Source organism: Phacochoerus africanus, chromosome 6, assembly GCF_016906955.1.
Source record: "Phacochoerus africanus isolate WHEZ1 chromosome 6, ROS_Pafr_v1, whole genome shotgun sequence".
Classification (NCBI taxonomy): domain Eukaryota; kingdom Metazoa; phylum Chordata; class Mammalia; order Artiodactyla; family Suidae; genus Phacochoerus; species Phacochoerus africanus.
This window is the reverse complement of record NC_062549.1, coordinates 15,705,161-15,721,081: the sequence shown is the minus strand read 5'-3', so window position 1 is coordinate 15,721,081 and position 15,921 is coordinate 15,705,161. Positions and strand designations below refer to the sequence as shown.

The 15,921-nt window shown below is 49.5% G+C and overlaps 1 protein-coding gene and 1 long non-coding RNA gene across 3 annotated transcripts in view; one reads left to right on the top strand and one right to left on the bottom strand.

Moving 5' to 3' along the window:
* The window catches only part of LOC125129050 (uncharacterized), an 84,696-nt gene extending 68,820 nt beyond the window's left edge, over positions 1-15,876 (top strand). Inside the window, exons 2-4 of the long non-coding RNA XR_007135403.1 lie at positions 6,475-6,578; positions 14,846-15,051; positions 15,650-15,876. This is a non-coding gene — a long non-coding RNA (uncharacterized LOC125129050). The remainder of the gene's footprint in view (positions 1-6,474; positions 6,579-14,845; positions 15,052-15,649) is intronic.
* ANXA13 (annexin A13) overlaps positions 1-15,921 on the bottom strand; it is a 57,889-nt gene that overhangs the window by 3,335 nt on the left and 38,633 nt on the right. For both annotated transcript variants that reach the window (XM_047783308.1, XM_047783309.1), the window contains 6 exons: positions 13,634-13,667; positions 13,453-13,532; positions 11,733-11,801; positions 11,220-11,321; positions 6,031-6,106; positions 1,948-2,060 (listed from right to left, as the gene is read on the bottom strand). In XM_047783308.1, the coding sequence (XP_047639264.1) occupies positions 1,948-2,060; positions 6,031-6,106; positions 11,220-11,321; positions 11,733-11,801; positions 13,453-13,532; positions 13,634-13,667 (474 nt within the window). The remainder of the gene's footprint in view (positions 1-1,947; positions 2,061-6,030; positions 6,107-11,219; positions 11,322-11,732; positions 11,802-13,452; positions 13,533-13,633; positions 13,668-15,921) is intronic.

Below are 15,921 nucleotides of genomic sequence, written 5' to 3'. Positions count from 1 at the left end.
AGTTAGAACAGGAGAGAGAAAGCTGAGAGCAGGAGAGAGTGGGAGAGGGAGGAGTTGTTGGAAGTGGATGCTGAGCAGGAGAGGGGCTGTATCAGGCAGGTGGTGTGTCCCCTGCTCCGATGGCTCCAGGCTGCTTGGCTGGGGGAGGGGCACGAAGGGGGGGGGGTGCTCAGGGCCGGGATGGGTGAGGCTCTGTTCTAGTACCAGGCAGCTTTGGGGGATTAGGGCTCTGATCAGTATGTCTGGCTGGGCCCATTCAGACAGACTGGTCCCCATGTGGAGTGACCCAGGACCTGTGGTCAGTACTGAGATGGACAGAGCATCTTGGAATGAACACTCCATGGGCCAGATGGGAGTAAACAAGGCATCCTGAGGAGCTCTTGGAGCCATCCAGTCCCTGGGGCCTTTAAAATGCTTGTTGGGCTCTGCTGCCAACCTGCTCCTTGGGTCTCAGGGTCTCGGAGACTCTGGCTAGGGTCCTGAGTTCCTGGGAGACAGAGAGACAGAGAGACAGAGACCTGGAGAGGTGAGGGAAAGAGAGTGAGTCAGAGCATCCAAAATAAAAGGAAGACAGTGGTGGAGAGCCTAGAGGATGGAGAGAGGAGGAGGAGGGGAAAAAAGGGGCCTTAAGAGAGAAAGAAAAAAATATGAATTGAGGAGGCGGAGAGGAGAAAGAGGGGGAGGAGAAATTCCAGGAATAGAAGTAAAAACGAAAAAGCCATCGTGTTGTGAAGTTATATTTCAAAACAGCATCATGTTAAGTATTATTTATCAAAAAGCTGGGGGCCAGCATGTGGGTTGGTATCTTTCCCCCTCATTTAGCATGTTTTTGAGAGAAGATGGCTGTGGTTTTCAAGCCCTCAGTTCCACTTGACTCCCCAAGGCTTCTCTGCTGTGGATGAAATGCCATGTCCCCCATCCTCTAATTCCTTCTCTTGGTGGCCCTGAATTCCAAGTATGAGTCTTGACAGCTGCTCCCAAGCTTCTGGCTGCTCCTTTCCCTGTGTTAGACTCATGGATCCTCGAAGTGGGGCGATATTGCTCCCAATGGGGGTAAAAAGGGGTGCTTAGAGGGTGAAAAAAATCTGAATCTTTTCGTGTAAGAGTAACTACGTATATCCATAGTGCGTGCCATGCTGAGTTCATGTTTCTCAGAGGGGAGTGTCCAGTAGGAAAAAACGGAGTCGACAAAGGCCCCCTCGTGGGGCGATCGCTAATTTTAAAAAGGTTGAGAAACAGGAATTCCTGTTGTGGCTCAGTTGGGTTAAGAACCTGACTAGTATCTATGGGGACATGGGTTCGATCCCTGGCCTCGCTCAGTGGGTTGGGGATCCGGCAATTGCTGTGAGCCGTGGTGTAGGTCATACACGCGGCTTGGATCTGGTGTTGCCGTGGCTGTGGTGTAGGCCGGCGGCTGCAGCTCCCATTCGATCCCTAACCTGGGAACTTCCCTATGCTGCAGGTGCGGCCCTAAAAAGATTTAAAAAAAAAAAAAAATTGAGAAATATTGTCTTGTATTGATGTGGTTTTTTTTGTGCAAAATTGTATTTCTGGTGTGTGTTTAAGGAAATAAAGGCCTGGCTCAGGATTCAGGAAATCACTTGCTCGTGGTCTCTGCTGCTGGGTGACCTGTCCATCACTAACCTTGTAGTGTGTCTGTTTATCTTCCTTGCCATGGGGCCGCCCTACCCGGACCGGCCCCTCCAGGTCCCTTCTGCACCCCACCACCAGCTCTCCAGAGCCAGAGGTGACAGAAACAGAAGCTGCTATCGGTCCTTTATTTTTGTAAAAAGAGACAGATTGAAGCCCAGCACAATGTCTGCCACAAAGTCTGGGAAGGCAAGGGCTGTCTCTGTTTTACTTTCTGGACGTGGGCCCTTCGTGAAAATGGCCTGTGGCTGCCATCAGTGGTGGCGCAGCAAGGAGGAGCAGCCCAGCACGTCTTACCTCAGCCCTGGTCACAATGATGTCAATGAGCGTGTCCTCGTCGGTCCCCGCGCCCTTCATGGCCTTGTACAGACGGTCCGCAAAATAGCCCTGGAGGTCCCGGGCACTTCTTACTGGGCAGGACGAAGCAGAGACAACGGGAGGCATGTGCGTCTTCGTGAATAACACAGAGACCCTCGGAAGGAACGGAGCTGGCCCAGAGTGTCGCCTGGCCGCCCTCGGAGGGGACTGAATCTGGGGCTGATGTTTGGAAGGGGCGGACTCCCCGCCGCAGTGAAGGGCAACTGGAAGGGTCCCTGGGTCAGGGCACCCAGACTCTTCAACCCAAGCCCCTTCCGACTCCGGAGAACCTCTCCTGTCCCCTGAGGACCCTTTGGAGGAGGAAGAGCTCTGTGGAGCTCTAACCCCAGGCTCTCCCTCCAGAGCTCAGGAGTCTCACTTCTAAATGAAATCTCCGATGCCAGAGTCTGGTCTGGAGGGGAAATACAGACTGGCCGGCAACCTCGTGGTAATAAAACTTCATCATCCTAAAGACACGGCCACTTGGACTGCGGCCGGCTTGTCGGTGCTAAATATCATTCCTTTTCCCTTTGTTGCTTCTCCCTGGGTTTTATTCGTGAGCCTCATCTCTGCCTCTTTTTCAAGTTCCCCACAATCTTCTTAGTTTGTGATCTGGGATGTGGGCTTGATGAAATGTTAGACCCTGTCTACCGAGCGCCTTTCCGTGATGCTGCTCATTGCTCGTTTCTGGCCCTGCCTGAGACTGAAATGAGTCAAGTGTGATCTAGTCCACCCATGAATGAAGTACGGTTTCTTTCCACCAGTCATGGGATAGGGAGCATCTCTAGTCCTGGGAATAAGTCATTCTTCCTCTCCCTTCCCCCCAGGCTCCTGTGGATCCCTCAGGACTGACATTTGGGGGGAATCAACCCTTTACAGTTTACGTTGTCCACATTTACCTAGAACCCTTAACAGTTTCCATGTGCGCGATCAGTAATGAGCAAGAAATTCAGCCTAAGTGTGGAACGCGCATCCTTCCTCTGTCCTGTAATGAGAACTCTTGTTTTCTAGGGAACTGCCCATAGGACTGATTCTTAGAAGGAAGAGGGAGGAACAGAATTAGGAAAGCAGAGTCTAGGTTGGCGGGGGGGGGGGGGGGGGGGGGGGGGGGGGGGGGGGGGGGGGGGGGGCGGGGCGGGGGGGGTCTATCTCTATTTATAGGTCCCGTGGAGACCACCAGAGTGTCAGTGGTAAAGCCCAGACTCAGGGGTTCGAATCTGAAAGCTGCTGGATTGGTGGTGGTCGTGGAGGTGAACCTGGCAGTTTGGGGAGTAGCATCTTTGAGACCCACGGTGATCCCCCCCCCCTCCGCCGAGACATTCTGAGCTTGTGGCCTCACAGGGTTTTCCCAAGGACCCTCTCCTGTGCGTTCGTACTAACTGATGTGGAAGCAATTGTCTGCATGATGTCCCTGTGTCGCATCCCTACACGTTCCTTCTTCCTGATACTTTGGGAACAAAATGCTCAGCTTTTCTCCCGTGGACAGTCTAGGCCTGGTGAACAACCTCTGTTGTGAGCTGCGCAGGAACCCCTGACAGTTTGGATGGGGCTCGCTGGGGAAGATGTGGGAACAAAGCTGTTTGTGGCGGCCTGGGGAGGAAGGGCAGCCGGCCAGCCTGCTGTGTCTCTTGCTCCTTCTGGCCTTCAGAGCAGGGGGTTCTCAGATGATCACGTGGGGTAAATGCCTGGCTTCGGGCTGCATTCCTGCAAGTTCTAAGTTGGGCAGCCCGGGGTGGGGCTCTGGAATCTTCACTGTCACCCGCCTCCCTACAGGTGATTCTGGTGCAGGTGGTCCTGAGGACCCCACTTTGAGAAGTGCGGCTCCAGAGGCTGCAAGCAGTCTGATAGCAGCTCCTTCTCCATTTTAGCCGCAAACTGGCCTCTCTCTGAGTTAGGCAGGAGGAGGGTGGGGGCTGTCTAGAGAACATAGTCAGGAAGTCATGTCCCACTCTCTGTGTGGTTGATTTTCAAGGTCTTTTCTAATCTCTTTCTTTCTTTTTCTTTTTTAGGGCTGCACTAGCGGCATATGGAAGTTCCTGGGCTATGGGCTGAATTGGAGATGCAGCTACCAGATTACACCACAGCCACACCAGATCCGAGACGTGTCTGTGACCTACACCACAGCTCATGGCAACGCTGGATCCTTAACCCACCGAGTGAGCCCAGGCGTCAAGCCCACGTCCTCATGGACACTAGTCAGGTTCATTACCACTGAGCCACAATGGGAACTCCTCTAATCTCTTTCATACTTGGTACCAGTGGAGTCCACCTAACTCCTGCATTTCATGACCCCTAGCTGCAGGGTTGGGTCCTTTCCCTCCTCTGTACACGCCTTATACTGGCTGGTTTTTTGTTTGTTTGTTTGGTTTTGGTTTTGCCTTTTTTTTTTTTTTTTTTTTGTCTTTTCTAGGGCAGCACCCATGGCATATGGAGGTTCCCAGGCTAGGGGTCAAAACGGAGCTGCAACTGCCGGCCTATACCACAGCCACAGCCATGCCAGATCCGAGCCGTGTCTGCAACCCACACCACAGCTCACGGCAACGTCGGATCCTTAACCCACTGAGCAAGGCCAGGGATTGAACCCACAACCTCGTGGTTCCTAGTCGGATTCGTTAACCACTGCGCCATGATGGGAGCTCCTGTTTTTGTTTTTATCTTTACTGTAGCCCAGGCTGAAGACTTGTGTGTGTTCTGTCATGGACTTGAACCTTCTTAAGAAGGAACCGGACCTATTTACCTCTGATCCCCACAGTCCCTGGCCCAGGTTGGTGCTAAGGAAATGTCAGAGGGTTGAATGGTTTTGTTACCATTAATACTTAATATTAATAAGGATTAATTTTAGTCTTCTGGGTGAACTCTGGTGTTTTCCTGATTCTTTTACTCTGCAAGTACAGAGCCATGAGTAGATCTCTCTGTTTACTTAAGACACTCATCCTTCAAGCCCTAAGGGCAGTTGTCCCTGTGTATCCAGTGTGGGCCAGGAGTGATATGAAGGATGTTTAGGCCTCTGTCTTGTATCACAGTAGAAGTTCTGCTAATTTGAATGCAAAGTGAGAGTGGATTAAAAGACAAAAGCGTCAATGCTGACTTTGCTCCCAAAAATCCCATCCAAAAAAAAAAAACCACTAAAGAGTTTGGCAGTGAGGGGGCATTTTTGAGCTTCCAGGGGCCGCACTTTTGGTTCTGGGGATGTTCTCTCCCTTTCTGATGCCCTTTGGGACGGTGCCTGGCCTCCTTGCCCAGGAGCGTGGACAATGGACAATGCCTCCCCCGCTGGGCTTGCAAGAAGGAAAAAGGAGCCTGCCAGACACAGCCCTGTGCCCATCTCTCTGCTATTTCCTGCCTATGGGCAACACCGGGAGGGAGATCCTGGTATTTGCTTGGCACCCTCACGATCTGGTCTCCCTCCCCTCGTTTTCTAAACAGACCCCATTCATTCCAGCGTTGAAGGGAACTGAGTGGAAAAGGTCACCCTCAAGCCACCAGGTGCCTGCAAAAACTTGTTCGTGGATTGGAACCTGGCTACTTTTGAGTGTGTGTCCCCCTGAGACTGGACAGTGGTCCCAGGCTATTGACAGATGCTCTCGGGGACCCACGCTCTTTGTGGGACTGTCATGGATGCTGGGGCACATGTGCCCCCCCCCCGCCAAGAGGCCCTCTTCAGGACCGAGGCACTCATGCCAGGTGCTACCTGCTGGCTGCTTGCAGCCGAGGCCCTTCTCAGGAACTGCCCTCCAAGGAGGACGCTGCCTTCCCCGAGGTTGCAAATGCTCCCTGGGTACAGCCAGCTGGTGTGGGGTGCAAGGCCTGGCCCCCTCGCCTCCTCTTTGGAATCCCAGCTTCAGGGCTCCCTGGGGAACTGAGCTCCTGTTGCAGCTGCATCACGTTCATTCTCTCCCTTCCCAAAGCAGCTTCAGTGTGTGGCTCCCCAGACTATTCCCTGAAACCTCCCTGCACGCAAACCCCCATCTCTGGTTCCAGGGAGCCCGGCCTAAGTCAGGGGCTTTCCTGACTTTGCTTTACCGAGAGTTAGGTAGGCCTTCTTCAGATTTCCTGACGTTTCCGACTCGATGGCCTCTTCGATATCTTTGCCAATGAGCTGGAGAGACAAAACCAAATGTTAGTCCATGTTGGGCTTTTGGCCTTGGTGCACTTGAGGCTTGTTCTTCTACAAAAAGCACCAGATTCTTCAGATTTGGTCCCAAGGGCCAAAGGAACTTTGGAACTCCTCTCTGGCCTTATCCTATGCTGGGGTGGGGCTGGCTTCCCCCGCTGGACTGGGTACTCTCATGGCCAACGACTCAGTCCCAAGTTGACCCCTAATGGATAGGACTTCCTTGGCCTCAGTTTCATCCTCTGTAAGACCAGAGAGTGGAAAGACAATGAATAAATACTATAGGAATATTCTTTATGTTTGTATAGTACCTGAGTCTCCTGTGTGTTCGTAAAAACTCCTTCCATTTTCAGTTTTCCAGGAAGCTGTGGTTATAACCACCTCCCACACCTTCCTCTGCTGTGGACCGAGACTGGGGCGTCTGCAGTTCGGGTGACATGAATAGAGGCTCTTCACGGTAAGGACGTGGTCTAAAGTTTCTGATACAGTGGGGCTCCCTGGGCTGGGAACGGGGGGCTGACCCTGTCAAACACTGCTTTCCTTCCCTCTGGGGAGACTCCAAATGATCTTACATTCACCCCCAGCTCAAGTATCATTCTTCACAGCCTTATACATCAGATCTCCTTCTAAATATTTATAGAAGCTGAAGTTCAGAGTAAATCGTGACTATGCTTCCCGCAAGGACAAGCTCGGGGCAGGCGTATTAAAAAAAAAAGGAGACTTTTGGTCGGGTTTGCAAAATGCAGTTAAGCCTTCGAAACACTGAAACTTCTTTCTTAGAAATTATCTTTTGAGGCTATGACACAATTGTGAGCCTATAAATAATTGGGGCCTTTGAGGACACACCAGTGGAGTCTATGTAGTTTATTCTGGAAACACTGGTAAACAAAATATTCATTGTGATGCAAGCACAATAGATGTGGGGGGAGGAGGGCTCAGATTTAATGACACTTTTGATCTCAAGCTTGTTGGTCTGTTGTGTCATGGATCTAGGTTAGGAGGGGGTTGGGGTGGGGGGCTTTCAGTCTTGTCCCTTTCTGAGCTGTTCTCAGCTGTTTTGTGGTTTGATGTGGGAGCTGGTATTTCAGAAGAAACTGCTATCTATCACTTTCCCATGAACAGGGTTGTTGTTCTGTAGACTGAGATTGAATTTCAAGAGGACATTGTATTCACACAGGTCTGTGTTTACTAAAAAAAGAAAAAAATGAAAAAATACCCTTACACTAAACGACTTTCTGTTTTTATTGTTAATACTGGGCTAGAACCGTGTTTTTAATTTTCTGGGCATCCGCTCACATGACAGATAAAAGCAGGAAAGCAGAGCTGTATGGGGGAGGGGGAAGATGGGCTTCTTACTCCAGCCCTGGCCGGAGGTAGTGTCAGGTTCCCGCCGCCGTCTCAGAGTCTCCTTGATGCCCAGCTCTAGGGGGCACTATTCACATAATACAGTGAGATGGCCCTGCCCTCTCACCTCTACCTACCTCCTGCCCTCATCCCCTCCTGGTAGCCACCAAGGCACCGCAAGGCCTTCATTGAACACAGATGGAAAACAATTCCCTGGCCCCATCTATTGAGACTTTCCTTTGCAAATGGCACGCTTCTCACCTACTGGGACACTTAATTCTTTGGGGGCTCTTTGGACAAAATCAGGTTTTCTGATCTCGGCACAAAAACACATGGCCAGAGTGGATTCCAAAGAAGCCTCCAAGGCTTCTGGTTTACCAGGTGGCCCTGCCTGTGAGGAGGTTATTAGAAAAATAGGGGAGGAGTTCCCATTGTGGTGCAGTGGTTAACAAATCTGACTAGGAACCATGAGGTTGCAGGTTTGATCCCTGGCTTCGCTCAGTGGGTTGAGGATCTGGCATTGCCTTGAGCTGTGGTGTAGGTCACAGACGGGGCTTGGATCCCATGTTGCTGTGGCTGTGGCGTAGGCTGGCGGCTACAGCTCCGATGTGACCCCTAGCCTGGGAGCCTCCATATGCTGCGGGTGTGTCCCTGAAAAGACAGAAAGACAAAAAAAAAAAAAAAGAGAGAGAGAAGAAAAATAGGGGAGACCTTTTTTTCTTTTAAAACAAGTGCCCTACAAGTGAACCTATCTACAGAACAGAAACAAACTCATGGACATGGAGAACAGACTTGTGGTTGCCAAGAGGGTGGAGGAGGGAGTGGGATGGACTGGGAGTTTTGGGTTAGTAGATGCAAACTATTGCATTTGGAGTGGATGAGCAAGGAGAGCCTGCTGTATAGCACAGGGAACTATATCCAGTCACTTGTGGTGGCGCATGATGGAGCATAATGTGAAAAAAAACCACGTATATACATGTACGTATAACTGGGTCACTTTGCTGTACAGAAGTTGACAGAACATTTAAATCAAGTATAAAACAAACAAACAGACAGTGCCGCAGGATTGACAGCATGCCCACAGCAGAACCCTGTGGACTCTGGCTTTGGCTACAGCAGTGAAAGGGTGGAGGCTCTGGATCGGGCTTAGGAACCACTTAAAGGAGAGGGGAGAAGTGGGGAGATTCGTGGGGGGGGGGGGGCAGTGACCTGGGCCATGGGAATGTGTAGCCGCGATTTATACTGAGCCCTGTTTGGGGGACTTTATAACTATAAGCTTTTCATCGTTGGTAGACTTGGGTTTGATAATGATCTTTGATGATGCAGCAGAGTTAGGGAAGCTTTGTTGCTTGGGCTTGGATTTCTGAGAGTGTCAGCAATTAAGATTCAGGCTTGGGGGACAAATCAAGGGCCAAAACCTGAGTTTTTTTGGTGCCAAACATTAAAATTCAGCTCTAAGTCAGGAGAGCCTACACCATATAATACACTTCAGGGATCTGACCCCAGCATCTTGGTGCTTTGAGCCAGAGACCATGAGAAAATTTATGGAGCCAGGTTCCTAAGATCTGAGTGAACTCTAAAAATCCGTGATAAACATCAGGATGTATGATGTTCCAGCAAGGCTTTTGGAACGGATGAATAGGTAGCATTTTAGAGCTGGTTTCATGTAAGGAATCATCAGATCAATGGATTATCTTATTGTCCATGTGAGAGTTAGGTCTGATTTTTGATGTTAATAGTTCACACAGAGAGCCTCCTAACAATTGCTAATGTTTATCAAGCACCTATTGTATCCCAGGCACTAGATGCTTTAAATCTTTTTTTTTTTTTTTCTTTGTCTTTTTAGAGCCGTACCCACGGCATGGGGAGGTTCCCGGGCTAGGAGTTGAATCAGAGCTGTGGCCACCAGCCTACCTCACAGCCACAGCCACAGCCACATCAGATCCAAGCCTTGTCTATGACCTGCATTGCAGCTCACAGCAACACTGGATCCTTAACCCACTGAGCAAGGCCAGGGATCAAACCCACATCCTCATGGCTACTAGTCGGGTTAGTTATGGCTGAGCCACGACAGAACTCCTAGATGCTTTAAATCTGTTAATTCATTTAATCCTTACCAACCTGTGAAGTAGGCACTGTTATTATCCCTATTTTATGGTTGGGGAGATGGAGGCACAAAACCCTTAATAACTTGTCCAGGGCCAGGTAGCTCGTCGCCTAGAGCAGACTTCTTAAACTTGAGCATGCATTAGAATCTAGTAGATGTATTAAAACGCAGACTGTAGGACCCCAGCCCCAGGAAATGTGATTCATAGATCCAGGATGGGGACAAAGAATTCTTATTTTAAACATATTCTCAAGCAGATCCTGATTCTGCTGTTTTGGAATTAGTTTCAAGAATGATTGGCTGAGAGAGTGTCCTTGGATAGTCAGTAGTTCATGTACACACACAGATACACACATAGACACTCACATGTATGTGTTTCTATAGTGATTCCCAGTGACAGCCACCCCAGAAACTCCTTCCGTGGCCCCTAGTCTTATGGGAAGAGGGTCTAGGTCATGGAGGAGTCTTCCAGCTTAGTCTACACAGCTCCAGGCCCAGAGGCCAGGGGAGTGCAGGGTCAGCTGCCTTTGATCTTGACTCTGGGCACGATTTGAAAGCAGAGGCCCCTAAAGGCTTATATACAGTAATGATAAAATTCCAAAGCTTGATTGTCTTTTCATCTGCTGGCAACACATGGGAAACGCTCTTTTGAGTGAGGAGCAGCCAGCTCAAGCCGAGGTAGGAGCTGGGGCTGGGGAATCTTGGGAGTTCTCATCCGCTTTCTGCTACTGACTTGCTGTGTGGTCCTGATACGTTACAGATGCTTCCTTACTCATAACAGACTTTCCTTGTCCAGCAATTGTGGGTAACAGTGGCCCTTCAGCCTACGTTAGAGTTGCAGTACTGTTGTGAAATTGAAATGAGATACAGGGCACAGAAGTGCTTTGAATAGTTAAAAGCAATCCGCAAATATAAAATAGGAGACAAAAAAAAAAAAAATCTGATATTCCACAAAGGACTTCTTACAACCAAAGACTGACTTCCAGGGAAGGGCAAACCACTGTGTGCCTTGAAATAGATAACTCAGCTTTGTTGGCTTAAAATGATTAGATTAAAAAAATAATTGCATAAAAGTGATTTATACACATCTTTTCAGGAGTGTAGTCGGAGGTATTATCCTTATCTGTCTCTGGGAAGTGGTAGGCAGGCACTGTTAGCCCAACTGTAAATTGTGATAATAATAACAGCAAACATTTGTAGGCTTAGCATATAAATAGTAAGCATACATCTTATTTAACTTTTGGAGGCTGAATTTTTTATTTTTTTATTTTTTTTTTATTTTTAGGGCCACACCCATGGCATATGGAGGTTCCCAGCCTAGGGGGGTCAAATCAGAGCTGCAGTTGCCGGCCTACACCACAGCCACAACAACACAGGATTCGAGCCTCATCTTCGACCTATACCACAGCTCACAGCAACACCGGATCCTTAACCCACTGAGTGAAGCCAGGGATCAAGCCCACATCCTCAGGGATCCTAGTTGGGCTCATTAACCGATGAGCCACGAGGGGTCTGGGGAGGGGCAAAACGACCCTTGATGAGAAGCTCTGTTGTAAGAGACCCTCCTAGTTCCATACCTCAGATCTGGACCTCTTTTGGAAATAACCTGAGAGTCGGTTTCAGTTGCCGTCGTGCTGGATCACTTACCACTTGGTAGGCTTGAAAGGTGGCTCGTAATTGCTTGTGACTCCTCTGGGCCAGGACTTCATTGAAGGCAAGCTCGTCCGTGCCCCAGCGGCCTTCCCCTGCCTAGACGGCAGAGTGCGAACACTTTGAAAAAGCTTTTTGCAAAAAAGACTGAATGTATAGAGCTGTGACCAAGTCACCCTTACCGGGAATGATAAAATGTGTGCTGAATAGAAGCGGCATTGATTGCCTCAGTATTTCCACCTTCTAGCCCACAAGTATACCTCACATATTTGTTTATGTTATTTATACCCTCATGCGTTCCAGAAGAGATCTAAAGTGGTTATCCCCAGGGTGTAAGAATAGGAACAATTCTTTTAGGTACACGAAGACTGTATGTATGACAAATATTTTAAAGATCATACTTATTTCCCAATTAATTCCAATTCACATGCCAGAAAGAAACATTTTGTTGAAAGTACTGTTCGTGAAAAAAGAAAAGAATTTGCAGAGACTGCACGTCTGCATACTTACATCATACAGATCTTTGGCATCCTGACCTGCGAGGTCTTTGTCCACGTTATCTCCTTCTTCACGATTAGCCTAGAAAAGTCCACACATTGTTGTGAACTTGAGTTCCTGCTTGACCACAAAACACAAAGAGGGCAAGTCCCAGAAGACGGGTGGCTTCAGAGGGGTGGCCGGAAGCTGGACTCATCCGGGCAAAGTGGCAGCGCTGCTCTTTGCTGCCATCTTTTGGGCACAACTGATGAACAGAGTAGCCTCTGCGACAACACATTTGTACGTTTTTTTTTTTCTCCTAGCAACCAGGGTCACTCAGAAACCCCACTGACCTCTGAGCGACATCCTGATGTCCCCTGGAATGAGTCCGTTGAGATGCTAAGAGTCTTCCTTTCAAAATATCAAATTTTGCCTCTCAGGGACTCAGTCCTGAAGAGCCCTGAACGTTGGTCATGGAAGGTTTGAGGTCTCACCTAAGCCCTGAGTGTCAGGCAGAATTCTCGGATGACCTCAACGGCCCACCCCCTTGTTTAATCCCCTTCCATGGATTGTGGGCAAGACCTATGGACATAGTGAGATATCACTCGTGTGATCATGTTTTGCGTGTATGGCAAAGGGTGTGTCTGCAGATGTAATTAAGATCCCTAATCAGTTGAGTTCATCAAAAAAGGTGCTCTTTGGGGTAGGCCTGACCCAATCAGGTGAGCTCTTAAAAGGTCAGAGAGATGGAAGAAGTTAGAGACGTGCTTCCTCTGGCCTGGAGGAAACCAAATAGCCGTGCTCTGCACTGTCTGTGGGGCCACATGACAGGGGGCTGCAGATGGCCGCTACCAGCCGAGTGTGGGCTCTGGTCGACAGCAAGGAACGAGGGCCATCAGCCACACAGCCACAGGGAACCGAAATCTGCCAACAGCCAGTGAGCTCGGAAGAGGACCCCGGGGCCTCAGAGGAGATAGCAGGCCTGGATGACACCTTGATTTCAGCCTGGAGATACCCTGAGCCAAGGACTCGGCTAACCTGTGACAGGACTCCTGGCCCGCGGAAACTGCTCAATCATAGGTCTGCACTGCTTAGGTTGCTAAGTTTGTGGCAGTTTTGTTCTGAATCGGGAGAACACTCACACACTCTTCCTGCTACAGCTGAAGCCTGCTCCGTGTGTTCTCTGCTGTCGGTCTCTCCAGCAGCAGAGTAATGAAACAGAGGAAGCCCACAAAGCTCCTCAAGACGGCTGTGTCAATGAGAGTGCAGATGCTATCTGGCTGGAGGCCAGGGGGCTGTGTCCTACGCAGGGCCAGTTCTGAAAGCCCTGCTTTCCTGGCCAAACTCCCCGCAGCCTGGCTTAGACTCCTTGAGTCCTGGAGTTAGCTGTGTCATGAAAAGGGCCCGGCTTGGGGTCAGATTGGGCTGGTTCTTGCACCTGAGCTATGTCTTACCTACACCTGGGGGTTCCTCACTGGCAAAGTGAGTTGATGATGCTTGATGAAATAACTCATTAACAAAAAAAGGATTGCCAACTGCAAATAACTAGGCAGATTTGTGATCATGGCGAAAATCGCCATTGAATAATTTCACAATAGCTGGGCTGACGGGACACATGTCGACAGTCCCTCGATAACATTTGTAATAAAATTAGGAAGTGTTTATTATCTATATCGCCTTTTTCATCGTGGTGCCAAGTTGCCAAGGGCTTTATCTCACGATCCCAAAGCAGGCAAGACCTCTTTACGCTTACCTGTAGCAAGGAGACCAGAATTTTTTTTAGGTTTCCGCTTGTATCACTTTTGACATCTGATTCAAGGCTCCTGTCAAATACTTTGGAGAAGAAAAAAGGACGAGAGAGAGCAGATTTAGTTTCCCAGAGGTATTTTGGAAGGAACATTCTTTATCTAAAGTCAGAACAAAAGGTCACTTACACTTTTGGTAGGCCTCTTTAATGGCGATGATTTCCTGGGAAAGGTAATAAAAAAAAGATCAATATTCCAAGGCGGGGTTAATAGATAAGATAGGCAGAGACATGCAAAGGGAAGAGGCAGGAGCTTGTCTCTGGACACAGCATTCCTTTCCGATACAGAGGGGCCATCCGGACAGGTCAAGGTCTAGGCCTGGAACAAGCCCCTGACTTTATGAAGGAGTCCTTTTTAAAAAAAAAAAAAAAAAGTATTGAAGTATAATTGATTTACAATGTCGTGTTAATTTCTGCTGTACAGGAGAGTGATTCAGTTATATGTATGTGTATATTCTTTTCCATTATGGCTTATTACAGGATATTGAATATCGTAGAACCTTGTTTACCCATCCTATCTGTAATAATTTGCATCTGCTAACCCCAAACTCCCAGTCCATTCCTCCCCCTGACTCGCTTCCCCCGTGGCAACCACAAGTCTGTTCTCTTTGTCTGTGAGTCTGTTTCTGATTTGTAGATAGGTTCATTTGTGTCATGTATTAGACTCTCTGTATCAGTAATATCATGTGGTATTTGTCCTCCTCTTTCTGATTTAGTGAAGGAGTCCCTTAGCTTACATTCTCCTTAGTTAAAAATGAAAACAGGGAGTTCCCGTCATGGCTCAGTGGTTAACGAATCCGACTAGGAACCATGAGGTTGCAGGTTCGATCCCTGGCCTCGCTCAGTGGGTTAAGAATCTGGTGTTGCCATGAGCTGTGGTGTGGGTCGCAGACTCGGCTCGGATCCTGCGTTGCTGTGGCTCTGGTGTAGGCGGGTGGCTACAGCTCCAAATGGACCCCTAGCCTGGGAACCTCCATGTGCCGCTGTTGCGGCCCTAGAAAAGGGGAAAAGACAAACAAACAAACAAACAAACGAGGCAGGGCTGTCTGTTTATTAAAATGAGGCAGGGCTGTTTGTTTCGGTGGCTTGTGCCGATTGGCCCACTTGGGAGCTGCCTCGGTGTACGCTTGAACGAGCAGTGTGTCAGAGCAGACGTTTCCCCACAGCATCTCCCATAAACTGTTTTAAAGGAAAGTCAGTGGGCAGTGGTGGGAGAAGGTGGAGGGGGCAGCAGAGGGTGAGGAGCCAGGCTGAGGTTGCCAGGGTGGACGGAGGGAGCGGAAAGCAGGCAGGGGCTGGACATCTGTGATTCTGCAGCCCGTCTGCTTTCTCCTCCTTCCAGCCCACTCCCAGGACCTGCCTGAACCCGGGGTCTGCTCTCTGCCTGCTCTTCTTCTTTTTACCGTCCGATCTAGCTGATTGGAAAAGAAAAAAAAGGCCGTGCTCATTGTTTGAGACCAGGACCTGAAAGAAACTTGGCTGAGGGTGAACCACATGTGGACAAATGAGATTAGAAAAAGCATGACCCAAATTAACCTTCTTGCCAAGGTAGGCTGCTCGGATATTGGATGCCCGGTTGCTGGGACTTTGGTACTTGTGGAAAGGAGAGGAATATTAAGGAAAGCTGGGTGGTTACTGGACAGATTGATGCCATCCTCCTGTGCAAGCGCTGCCTCCTCTAAGGCACGCTAATCGGAAACTGCCCAGGTGGAGGGATTTTGTTATCCTGCGGGAAGAAAAGAAGTCCAGGGGTGAGGAGGGAAGGGTTTTGCAGTGTGGAATATGACGATACTTCGGGAAACATGGCCTGACAGCACAGGCTGAGCAGGAGGAACCAGCTCAGGTCATCGGCACTCCAGGCTTAAATGGCATTTTAGCGCCAGGACGCGGTTGTGGTTTTTCCTTGCTGTCCGCTCCAACCACGACTTCTGTTTCCCACCCAGAAGCCTCAAGAATGTTAGGTTTTTCTGGCATTTTCCTTACTGGGCCTCCCTCTTCTACACGATGGGTATCATGGAAGAGGGAAGGGTCTTCAGATAATGATCTGTGGACCCTCTTTGCTCTTGATGAATTCCTTGGCCCTGGTGGGTTCTGGAACCAAAGATGAATGGGCTTCTGTGAGGGCCTTAACGAATGTTCTTTTCAGCTCCTGAGATGGTGCAGGGGGAGAGGTGTGCTGACAGAAGCACACAGAAACCTCTGGCAGGCGGTGGCAGCCCTGGGGGTGCCCACTGGGATCTCCTCGGCACCACCCACCTCCCCGCCTCGTTCTTGCACTTGACACCAGACGCAGCCATACTTGGACCGCCTGCTTCATTGTTTGTGCCAAGAGACCCGCGAAGTCAGGCCAGAACTTTCTTCCTGCATGCGAAACCGTGCATCTCTTTAGAAAAATGAAAGCTGACTGACACAGCTCTT